The sequence below is a fragment of the Vipera ursinii genome (assembly GCF_947247035.1).
Source record: "Vipera ursinii genome assembly, chromosome: 2".
Taxonomy (NCBI): domain Eukaryota; kingdom Metazoa; phylum Chordata; class Lepidosauria; order Squamata; family Viperidae; genus Vipera; species Vipera ursinii.
The window spans coordinates 279,705,440-279,717,077 of NC_139513.1; the positions used below are offsets into that span (position 1 = coordinate 279,705,440).

At 54.1% G+C, this 11,638-nt stretch overlaps 1 protein-coding gene across 1 annotated transcript in view; it reads right to left on the reverse strand.

Annotated features, from left to right (window-relative positions):
- Window positions 1–6,148, reverse strand: part of ONECUT2 (one cut homeobox 2) — a gene marked incomplete at both ends in the record, with an annotated part of 58,403 nt that extends 52,255 nt beyond the window's left edge. Inside the window, one exon of the mRNA XM_083355130.1 lies at window positions 4,972–6,148. Coding sequence (XP_083211256.1) covers window positions 4,972–6,148 — 1,177 coding nt within the window. The remainder of the gene's footprint in view (window positions 1–4,971) is intronic.
- Window positions 6,149–11,638: the final 5,490 nt, after the last annotated feature.

Sequence of the window (11,638 nt, forward strand, 5' to 3'; positions counted from 1 at the left end):
GCTGGAAGGTTAATGAAGGGGCGATAATTGAGGCACCCCCCCTCCCCGGGTGTTGATTAAGGTAACTATCTTCTGCATTTGGGCAAAATTAGGGTTTAATTTGTTTTCAATATCTATATTTGTCCATTCTGTTATTTATGTCCCTGTTCACCGCCCTGAGTCCTTAGGGAGAAGGGCGGTATACAAATCAAATCAATAAATAAAATAAATAAATAAATCTACGCCAGATCTCCTCAAGGGCGCCAGTACTGTCCGTCGTTCTTGCCAAGAAGGCTGCCACTCCTTGATCATCAGCGCGGGTCCGGCAGTGGGTGGTGGGTGGGTGGGTCTCGCGCGTTTATGTGTTAAGATGTGTGGGACTCCAGCTCAGGGGCTCTTTTCGTATTCCTAACCATTCGCAAAGTTGGGGATAAGGGAGAGAGGATTTGCCCTTACCTTATTACCTTATAGGGCACATAATCTGCACATACTGTATACCTTACTGTGCTTATCGGGGCCCTCTTTCTCTCTCCCGGCCTTCTCGCTCTCCTTGTGATGTTTCTCCTAATTGGAAATCGTTAACTTTAGGGGGTGGGTGGGTAAGGGAGGACCTGGAAGGATAGGGGGGTCAGTGTGTGGGGGGGGGAAGAGACCGGCGGGCTAGTTTTGCATAAGTGTAATTTATCGCAAAGGTGAAAACAATTAACTGGCCTTTTCTCAGAGAGACTGGAGGCTCCAGGGACCTTTCACCACCGCCATTCACTCTCCTACATGTCGGGTATAAAGCTGCACTATATTTTTGTTGTTGTTTTGTTGTTAAAATGACACCTACCAGACGTTCCCACCCCCTTTAAAAAAAAAGCAGTTGCTATCAGGGCGCAGAGCCTAAATCGACATTAAATATGAAAAGAAACCAACCCCATCTAAGCGACTCTTCTCGCCCTGTGGGGCTCGAATATGCATTTTTAATGGCTCCAGGAAAGGCGGGGGGGGAGGGGGGAGGCAGGAGCGGAGAAGAAGAGGAAGGGAAAGCAAGGCTTCCTTCTTCAACCAGGCGCTCCAACCCATCAGTCCCGCAACCTTGCCCCCATCTCGACGAAGCGGCGTGGAAATGGACCGACCCCAAAGTTGGGGGATGTCCTCAAGGTTGGAGATCAGCCACTGCCATCTTTCGGCTGCTGGAACTGCCACGGGTCCAGCTTGCTGAGCACCCCCAATCTATTCCCTCCCCCCCCCCGATTATTCTCTCTTCGGCCCAGCTCACCAGAAATCACCGCGAATTCTTTGAATAATTGATAAAAATGGGTTTTTTGTTCCTTCACCTCTCCCCCTCTCCCCCTCCCCCGCAGCTTCTCCTCTCTATTTTGCTGGTCTTCGCAGAGACTATATTCAGACGGGCGCTATTTATTTACTCCCTGTATCAGTTCTGCAAATTTCTCTACGTGGGGCGGGGGTGGGTGGTGGGAAACCGGGGTGGAAAAATGGAGCAGATGTGCAGGAAAGGGACCCCACCATCTGGTCCAAAGATCTGAAACCATCAGATGGCAGAGGGCTTTGCATTCGGGGTAGAAAACCTCATCCGTTCAAAGGGTGATTTCAGCAGTCGGGGGGGGGTATTCCCGGACTTTCCCGTTTTCCGGGCCACGAATAGTAAGGGGTCTAAATCTCGTATTGACTTAGCTAGGAAAGGGGGCGCCAAGGAAGATTCTGCCCCCAGGGTGGCAACCCTGAACTGGACAGCGTGGGTCCTCTGAACGGAACCAAGCTGCTTCGCAACAAGTGAGCCGAGGCTAAGGCGCCGAATCCACAAACCGGGTGGAGTGGACGTCTTGGCCCTCACCAGTCGATTAAGGAAGGGCTGCCACGTCTTCTAGGAAACAAACAGCACGAGTTGAAATTGCAGCGGTAAAAAAAAAAAAATCAAATCGTCCCTGAGCCCGCAAACCGTCTCTGAGCCCAGATATCTGGTCCAGCAGACAAAGTGGTGATGAATAAAGGAGAATATTTTTGATCAGAGTTGAAATGAGGGGTCTTCGGTGCTCTCTGACCTTTCTTGCAGACGTTTCATTACCCAAACTAGTGCTAGAGGGAATCCCTGATATTATTTCAACCTTCCTACTTTCGCCTCCCATGACAGCCGACAGACACAACCCTCCGCGGGAAATGGAGCTGTTCCGCGGCGCTTACCCCAGGGTACCACACCTCGCAGCTCCCAAGAGTTGCCCTGAAGCCATCCCTGAAGTATGATCCAGTCCTCTCTCCTCCCCCGCCCCCCCGGCTTTTCTTCAGCCTATTCTAGAATAAGGCCGTTTGAAGGTCAAGTGTTCCGAAAAAAGCAAACCGAGAGGATTTCTTTTCAGCTCCCACCCGAAGACACTGGCTTCCAAACAGGAATGCTGGAGGAATCCCAACAAGGAATAGACTACATTTCACTTATTTGTAGCATTCTGAGAAATCAGATAAAAATCTGGGCATCCTTCTCCTCCCTCCCTGCGGCTAGCACCAGAGCGGAAGACCAGGCGTTAACCCGAGAGCGAGGAACTGGCCATAAACGGGGGGGGGGGGGGGGGGAAGGGTCGACTTTCTGGTCCTCGCGCTTGGTTTATTAGGCTTGCTGATAACGCCGCGTAGAAGTCTGGTCGATATGCATTTCAGACATTTCTCACGTTAATTATCATCGCTAAGACCGAATGAGAAAGCGGAAAGGGGGGGGGGGGAGAGGAAGTAAAGAGGAGGGGAGGGGAGAGAGAGAGAGAGGCAGGAGCTCATCTGTGGACGGCCGGTATTTCCAAACTGTCTTGTTAGGAAATGGGTGACAAGCGTACACACACACACACACACACACACGAACAAAGGACGCCTATCTAGCCACATCTCCCTCTTAACGCTCAAGCTCACAGCACAGCCAAACTCAGCGTTTGCATCTCCCCACCACCAGCGCGAGTTTCCCACAAGCGAGCTACTGGGCTCGTAATTAAACGAGCAGGAATGCTAATTAATAATAAATCACTGGCAGACGTGCCAGATAAAACTCCCCTCTTTCTTTCCCTCTCTCCCTCCCTCCGGGGCAGGCTTTGCAAGGCCTGGAAAGACAAGCAAGGCAGCCGGGGGATGCAAGCGCCTCTAAATATGTACAAGAGATAATTAGGGAAGGGGGGTGGGGTAGGATGAGGACGGAAGGCGGAAAAAAAAAAGATTTAGGAGCTCAGCTCCTTTCAGCGAAAGGCATCGTTGGAAGCCGCTGGCTGGCTTTCTCTCCCCTCCCCCACACTAATCAATACCAGCCAACGATTAATTGCTACAGGCCAGAATCCATCAAACACAGGTGAAGGAAGCAATTGTCAGAAATAGGCGGGATTTCCCCCCCTCCCCCGCTTTTTCTTAAATGCATTTGTAAACATTCCTGGATGGCCTCGCTCTGCAGCTTATAAACAAAAGATCGCCTCGGATTTAGAAGGCAGCGCGCTGCGTTTGACACAAGGCGACCCTCTTAGCAAGACGAGGCGCTGGAAGAATTACAGGTTTATGTCGGTTGGACATTCTTGCGCCCTCCCTCCCCCGTTTATTACATTCACATTGTTTTTATTTTTGTTTTTTTATTTGTATTGTTCCAAACCAGGCGAGAGGCCAAAGAATGAACGGCGTCTTTTTTTTTTTTTTGCAAGGCTCCTTATTTGAAATCACGCGTTTTTGTGCAGGGTCTCAACAGCTTTAAGACCTTCCAACGCTACAGCGAGGAAGACTGCCGATCTCCGCGTCCCCGTAAGCCTCGCCGCGTTACTCTTTCTCCAAACGGACCCTTCCCTGTCCGAAACGGGTTACGGTGGTATTTTTCGAGACAGACAGACAGACAGACAGTAGCGGTGGCAAACGATCGAAAACCTCTTGCCGAGTTAGAACAATAGAAAGAGAGGCGACTTCCCGCCGCGGCCGCTAGAGGGTGCTGGCAAACAACTCGGCACACATCAAAAGAACAATATATAGCGTACCCACAACACAAATGATTGTTCTCGCGTTCTTCGCCTCCTCCGTTTCGAATATATCCAATCTGTTCTGCAGAAAATAGCGCTCGTTTCTTCCTTTCCCCCTCCCCTCCTTTCCCCCCCCAAAGCCCTTCCCCTCGAGCATTTTATTTGGCGGCTTAAACACTCAACGCCTCGTTTTTCACAACCCGTTCGTGAATTTTAATTGATTCGCCAACCCCCCCTCCTCGGCGACTTTGAAATGATACGCGGAAATAATTGAGACAAAGAGGAAAGGGAGTCGTCGGAGAAAATCTACATCCGCATAATCACAGACGCCCCCGTTAATCTTGCGAAACGCTGCCTTAATTTTCAGCCCAGGTGAAGCGTGTCTAACGGTACACACATAAACACTCGTTGCTGAACGAAGCGCAAAGGCTAGGAAGGCGCCGCCGAGAAAAGCGCGCTCCTTTTTAAAGCACAAGCAGACGTACCGTCGCCCTACGAGGAGAGGAGAGGAAAGAAACCAACCCCACTCCTTCTTCAAGAAGTTTACAGAGAGAGTATTGGGACAGTGCACACACACACACACACACACACACAAGCCTTTGACCCAACGCAACCCTCGCTCCTCCAGAAGAGGTTAGCCTTCTGACGACGGCTGCTCGAAGGTTTAAACCCCAGGGACCCGGAGGAAGAGAAGGGGTCACCCTCCAGAACCACAGAAGCGCCAGGCTCTAAGCCCAGGTCGGAGGCAGCTGAAAGGGAAGGCGTGTGAAGCGGGGAGCGACCAAGGCGTTGTCTTGTTAGCATCCCCAGCGGAAACCGCGAGACAAGGGTCATAGGATACCCAGCCAAGTTCAAACGCTCGCCCGGGCGCTCTTAGAAGGAGAAGTCAAGTCGCCCTTCCGCACGTCTAGGGCACTTTTCCTTGCCAGTTCGCAGGCAGGTGAACACAAGCCTCCCCTCCCCTCGAGAGCCACCTCTGGAAATTTGGGAGCTCTTTCGCCCCCCCAGGCGAGCCACTTACCCGCCAGTCTTAAGGCTGACATTCTCTGGAACTCGGGTTCCTGCAGCCATTTCCACATTCTTCGGAAGGTCTCCCTGCCCGATTTCAGTTTACTCCAAGGTTTAGGGTTCCTTAGAAGGTCTGAAAGGGTCCCCTGAGAACGGCACAGCACCCGTTGGGCGAAGATGGCCTGGGGGATGCTGTAGCGCTTCAGCTCGGCGGTGATTCTTTGCGCCACTTCTTTGGTGTTGATCTCCTCCAGCTGGCCGGAGTTGCTGACCTGGCCGCTCGAGGAGGAAGGCGGCCTCTCCCGGCTGGAGGCCAAGACGGGCCCGTGGGACTGCGGGTGGCCGCCGGGGTGGTGCATCCCGTTCAGGTGAGCCATCATGGGGGCCGGCGGGGTGGCTAGGCCCCGCGAGAGGTGCTGCTCGCTCCGGGTCAGCATGGCCGGGTGGGCCTCGAAGTTGGGGCTCAGCATCTTCTCGGGACCCGTCGGCCCGTAGTTGTGGAGACCCTGCTGGGGGTTGTGGAGTGAGCCCAAGCCGTTGCCCAGCGGCGAGAGGCTCTGGCCCATCCCGGCCATCTCTTTGTAGGGCCCGTAGAGGTTGTTCATGGCCGGGAGACCCCGCTCGTCGCGCATCAGGGTGAAGCTGCCGCTGACGTTGCCCGAGAGGCGCTGGTGCTGGTGGGGGTGGTGGGCGTGCGGGTGGTGGGCGTGCGGATGGTGGTGATGGTGGTGGGCGTGCGGGTGGTGGAACTTGTCCGAGACGGTGGAGATGGGCGGCAAGGGCTGGAGCGGCGTCAGCGTGGTGTAGGTGCTGGCCATGCCCAGGCCGGGCGGCGAGGAGTCGCAGGGCATGCTCATGGCGTGGTGCAGAGGGATGGAGAGCTCCGGCCGGTAGTCCCCTGCCCCGTCCAGCAAGGAAGCCATGCTGCTCACCATGGCCGAACGCGAAGAGGCGGAGGCCAGCTCCTGGTGGGAAGGCGGCGGGCCTGGCGGCGGAGGCGGATGAACCCGGAGCGGGCCGGCGCTCCTGCCCGGCGGGTGGTGGTGCGGGCTGGGGCTGCCCATCAACTCCTGCTCAGGGCCGGCCGGCCCGTGCAAGGGCCCCAGGCTCTCCATTGTCAGCTCTGGGTTCATGGCGCAGCTCTCCAGCTCTTTGGTGAGGCATCGATAGGGGGTGCAGGCAGCCTTCATTCAGTCCATGGGGCGAGGTGGCGGCGGCGGCGGCGGCGGCGGCGGCCGTGGCTCCAGGGGTGTGCTGGGCGGGGGCGGGGGAAGAGAGCGCTCCGGGCGCCCGGTGGCGGCGGCGGCGGCTGCTGCTGCTGTTGCGGTGGCGGCGGCGGCGGCTCCTTTCCAGCCCACCGATCAAGGCTCTTGCCGCCTCTTGGCTGAGGGCCGGGGCGCGCAGGGAGGGGGTGGGGGGTGGGGGTCGCTCTAAGGCCTCTCAGCTGTACCCGCGGGGTGGGGGGAAAGGAAGCCCCCGGCCTTGCCGCGCCTCAGCCTGGCCAACGCCGCGGCTGCCTCCTCGCCATGTCCGAGCCCTCGCCTGCCCTTCCGTCTTCTGCTGGGCTAGCGGGAGCTGTCCAGAGTTGCGCTCGCGCCTCGCCTCCCACCCGCCCACCCATCCATCTAGCCCAGCCCTCCCGCGCGCGAGAGAGGGGGTGGTGGTGGTGGGGGGGGCGGGCGTTCCTCTTCGATTGACCGGCCTTCTGCCCAATCTGCGGAAAGCCTCCCAGCCGCCGGGCCGGGGAGAAGGGAGGGGAGGGGGGAGGGTGTCGCGCAGCTGCGAAGGTCCAGCCAATGGCGAGCCGCCAGGGGCGGAGCCGAGCCGCGGGAGGCTTCAAGCTTGCTTGCCTGAAGCTTCCCCGGCCGCTGGGCTCCAAACGGCGCGGAGAAGCAGCGCGAGAGGATTTCAAGACGCGGCGCCCTCCGGGTCCCGACGGGTGGCCGGAGGCCCGGAGGTCGGCCGCGCTTTTAAGGCGCAAGCGGGACGCGTGCCTTGCACAAAGGAAGCGCGGGAGACCCGCCGTGGCGTCGCGGAGGGCCGGCCGAGCCACACCCCCGGAGCTGAATAGTAACAATAAATAAGAATAGTAAACCGTAGTAGCGGCGGGAATCACTTCGCCGGCTCTCCGCAGACTCGCCTCCCGTCGGGAGGGGAGGCGGACGGAGGCTGTTCTTTCTGCGCTAACTAAACGGCTCGAATCCGGCAAATCCTGGCGCTCCGGAGGGAAGACCTTCCGAGACGCCTTTGCGCAGAAGCCCCCCCCCCCAGCTCAGTCAGCCCCGCGGGCCGCCGGCTGGAGCGCCGTCTTGCCTTCCCGTGGCTCGGTCTGCCACGGTCACCGGGACGGGCGGCCTCCTCTCCTCTCCGGGGCAGGGCTTGGGGGTGGGCAGGCGGGCAGCCCCGGGGGCTGCGGAGCGCTGCCGGGCTGCGCCTCCCGCGCGGGCGGCTGGAAGGGGCCGCGGCGCTGAACTTTCGCCGAAGTTGCCTTTCGGCGGGATTCGGCCGGGCCGGCTTGACCCTCCGATCAGGCGGGCGGCAAACAACCGCGCCGGTAAAGCTGCGTAAATGCAGGTGCAGGTCAAGGAAGGAGAATCTCTCTTTCCGGAGAGGCGCAAAGCAGAAGCGGGCCTTAGGTCGAGTTGTTTTGGATCGCACCCCCCCTCCCCTCCCCGCCCCCACTGCTGTTTCAAGCCGAAGCCCAAATGAAATCACCACGGAAGCCGCTTTCCAAGGAAATCTGCCCCACGGACGCTACATTATCGTGAAGTGCCGAGTACTTGGTATTGAAAAGGGAGGTCTCTGCCCCGGGGACATTACTAACCAAAGCTTTCTTTGCAGCCTGATGGGTAGTAAATCCAACGCATCCCCGACCTAAAACATTTGTGCTCGTCGCTACGGCTGCTAAGTTCTGATCCAGTTCACAATTAACTTCCGCTTGTGCATTTTATTGATTCTGCTTTGGTCGTGGGCAGCACAGAAGAGCTTTGAAAGGCACCTCGGCGCCCCCCTCCCTTTCTGACGGCCCTATTTCCTCTAGGAAACAGGAAAGGACTTAGTCTTCTTCACGCCCTGCATATAAGCACCTTGACTCGGCAATAAACTTAGGCTGGGCTCATCCAGGTTAGTTACACCCGTCGGAAGGGGAAAACTGCAATATCTCAAGGCTTAGCTGGGTCGCTTGGCTTCTTTAAGGTCTTTCGATTTCGCAGACAGAAGGTGTGTCAATTCTTACGTTTGAAGGGCAAAAAAATGTGCCTAGACCCATAACAACAACAACAACAATAATAATAAAGAGACCAATCCGTGTTGTTTTAAACGATCGAGGTTATTCTTTAAGTTAAAAAATCTTAAGGGCCGGAGAATCTGATTCGGAAGACTTGTAGGAAATGCAATAGAGGACTGCATTCGACTGATCTAATTGGTTAGGAATTAAATCCCTTCAAACCTTTCCTGTCCAGGCTGGGCCCAAGCCTCTTTCCAGGAAACGCGCCTGGGCCTGGAGTTGTTCAGAGACCACTTCGGCACAATATTTTTTTTTTAAAAAGCGGGGTGGTGGTCGAGGCGGCAATGGCAGAATCCGGCACAAACGGATGGCTGTAAAATAACTTCAGGGGAAGGAAGGGTTCCCAACAGTGGCATGTTTCCCCTCTTCTAAAGTTGCTGTTTATGCAATATTAAATAATACCATTTGAGTAAGCTTGGCGTCCAGGACTATAAATACCCTCGGTGTTATCTGCCGATTCGGTAGCCCCGTCCTAAGTTTCTTTTACTTAAAAGCAACCTCATTGGGTTTAGTAAGGCTCAATTTGGTTGAGTATTCAGATTGAAAGCTTCCCTTTTTTTAAAGTCTGTAATTCATCCTTGTCAGCTTAGTGCTCGCGCCTGCAGTTTCTCTCTCCGGTAAGCGGGCAACTCGGACTAGCTTTACAGGAAAGTAAATCCCCCTGGATACGGCACGGGTTGGGCCAACTTTGGACTCTTTAACAGCTCGCTTTGGTCCAGTCTGGTCTACCTCCATTGCTTTGGTGAGTGTCTTGAGTAAGAGGAAGGGAATCGCCCTTGGAAACTTGCTGCTTGGCTAATCGGCCGGCAGTCCAAAACTTTCGGCTTCTTCGCGAGGGCGGGGGAAGGCGTGGGGTGTCAGAACAGGTTGTTCCCCCCCCCCCCAAGAAGGGTTGAGCCCGGCTGAGGTTGCGCAGATGTTGCCTTTGTTTAAAGAGACAGCAATTAAGGAGAGGGGGGCGCATAAGTTTGAGAAGCGTGACCTATTTTCTTTTGATCAGCTGTCAACGGAAGAGCGGGGGGTCTTCTCAAGACGGCCCCTTTCCAACTACTTCCAGCTGTTAGAGAAAACCTTGCTTAGAAAACAATTTGGGGCGGGCTGCGGAGAAAGGAGATTAGAAGGGTCGCCTGCAAAATCAGCGTTGAAAAATACCGGCCAGCCCGAAGCATTGTGTGTGTGTGTGTGTGTGTGTGTAGGGGACTCGCCGAGCCCCTTCTTCTGCAAAACGAAACTTGCAAGCCAAGTTTACTCAGAAGTACGTTGTGTACGTTTAATTGGGATTTGCTTCCAAGTGAGGCTGGGGAGTGATTCCTCGAAGGTAAAACTAAAGATCACAAATTGATCACAGATCACGGAATAGATTGGCCAAAAGGAACAAACACAAAAAACCCAACAAACCCTAAATCTCTTTAGTTAAAATAAAATCCAGGGGTTTTTTTTGGAATTTTCTTCCGATTAAATTGGCCTAAAATGCAATAAAAATAGAAATCTTATGATGTAGTCCTGAATGGGCTTATTCGGAAGTGACTTTTCAGGCCCAGTACATATAACCAGGTGATAAGGATGGCAACTGTAAATTCACAGTTGGCTTTCCTTGTCCAGCTAAGTTATGGAGGAGATTTCCACGCCTTTCTGGCTTTTAGGGGCTGTGAAATTTCTCTCCCCCATGCATAAATTACATATGTAGGTGTACACACAAAAACATTCATATACACACACATGCACAACATACATACTAGGGAAAGAGAAAGAATATGAGAATATTAATCCATTAATTTTCATTTCTGTAGATCGATTCAACAAAAATCACATTTATTTCCCATAACCGTTTAGGCTCCTACTACCAATGCTTCGTCCTTCATTTATGTTGCATCATAATGTTAAATAAGAATGACTCTTACTTATAAGTTAGTTATATTTTTTAAAATAAGCAATGCTATTAATATTCTACTTGTTGGCATTTTGTAGAGAAGGCATACTACCATTCTTTTTCTTTTTAAATTGACTAGAACAGACCGACATCAGTTTAAGATATTAGGAGGACCCTAAATTGGGATTTGGGAAGAAAGAATTCAGATCACAGTGTTTGTTCTTTAAGTCTTTGCCGGAAAGCCTCTTAGAATTTCCCCTATTTCACATCGCTGATTCTAAGGATATTTTGGGGACCAGTCCAAGTTTTTAGGGACCTTTCTAAGCTAATATTAAATATTAAAATATCACCACCACCACCACCTTTTTTCTACCTTGCCACAGCTTTCACACTTCCGGCAGAGCCGGTTCAGGAAAAAAAAAGTTGGCCTTCCATTTTTTTTCACCCTTTGACGGTTGAGTTGGAATCCGTTTTTCCACCAGAAGCCTGATATTAAGCCTATTAAAAATTAAGCACCCCCCCCCACTTCCCAAGACTTCTGGAAAACCCCGGGATTCAGCCTTCGTGCTCTGGAAGACGACCAACTCCAGTGATAGAAGTGGCCGAAGAACCGCTTCGCCCCTGAGCGGAAAAGTTCCCCTTGATCTGCTCTAGGGCCAGCAGGCTGTGCCTTGCGTGGAAAGGACTACGCCAAAGGCGTTCGCGTTTATAAAATGGGCCGAACTGGGCTCGATGGGACTTACTTCCAAAGAAGAGCGCGTTCACACGGGACGCTAGGGCTACTACGTAGCTTGTTGGCCCGTCGCTCTGGGTCAAGCAGGCCGTTCCGCTGGCTTTTCCCGCGTCTTGGTTTCGAGTCTCTTAGCTTTTTTTTTTTTTGCGAACCCCTCCGTTTGGGGAAGGCTTGGAGGAAATGCGCGCGGGAGGAGGGGGCGCCTTTGGGCTCGACCGCCTGCCTTCGGCTTTTGACACCCCATCATCCTATCCCGAAGGGGCGGGGCTCCTTTCCCTCCTCGGGGAGGGGGAGGGGGGGAGAAGCGCGCGCCCCCGAGCCGGTGGGGGGGGGGAGTCTCGAGAAAGCGCAGCCGGGAGCCCCAGGATCACGTGGGGGAAGAGTTGAAAGGTGAGGGGCTGCGCGTCCCCCCCACCTCCGCCTCGATCTTGGCCGCGTCCGCCCTGTGCGTCCTCTCCCCCGATCTTAAACCCAGGGTCGGTTCCAGGGGATTCGTGTCATCGAGTACTCGTACAGTAAAATGACACGCGCATAATTAAAGCAGGTTCAAATGGCTTTGATCCGCACTGGAGATTTATCTCTTTTTGCCTTGCGCGTTTTCCTGCTTCTCCCGGTTCATTTTTAAGAAAGCCGTCCCCATCCAGTTGGGAAGAGCTGCCCGATCTTCTGTTAATATAGCTGGGAGAAGAAGGACCGGAGCCTTCGGCAGTTGCGCGCCATTCGTATGTACGAGAATGAAATAAGCATCCTGTTTTTTACGCTCTCTTGGCTATGTTTTATTCATCGGTAGG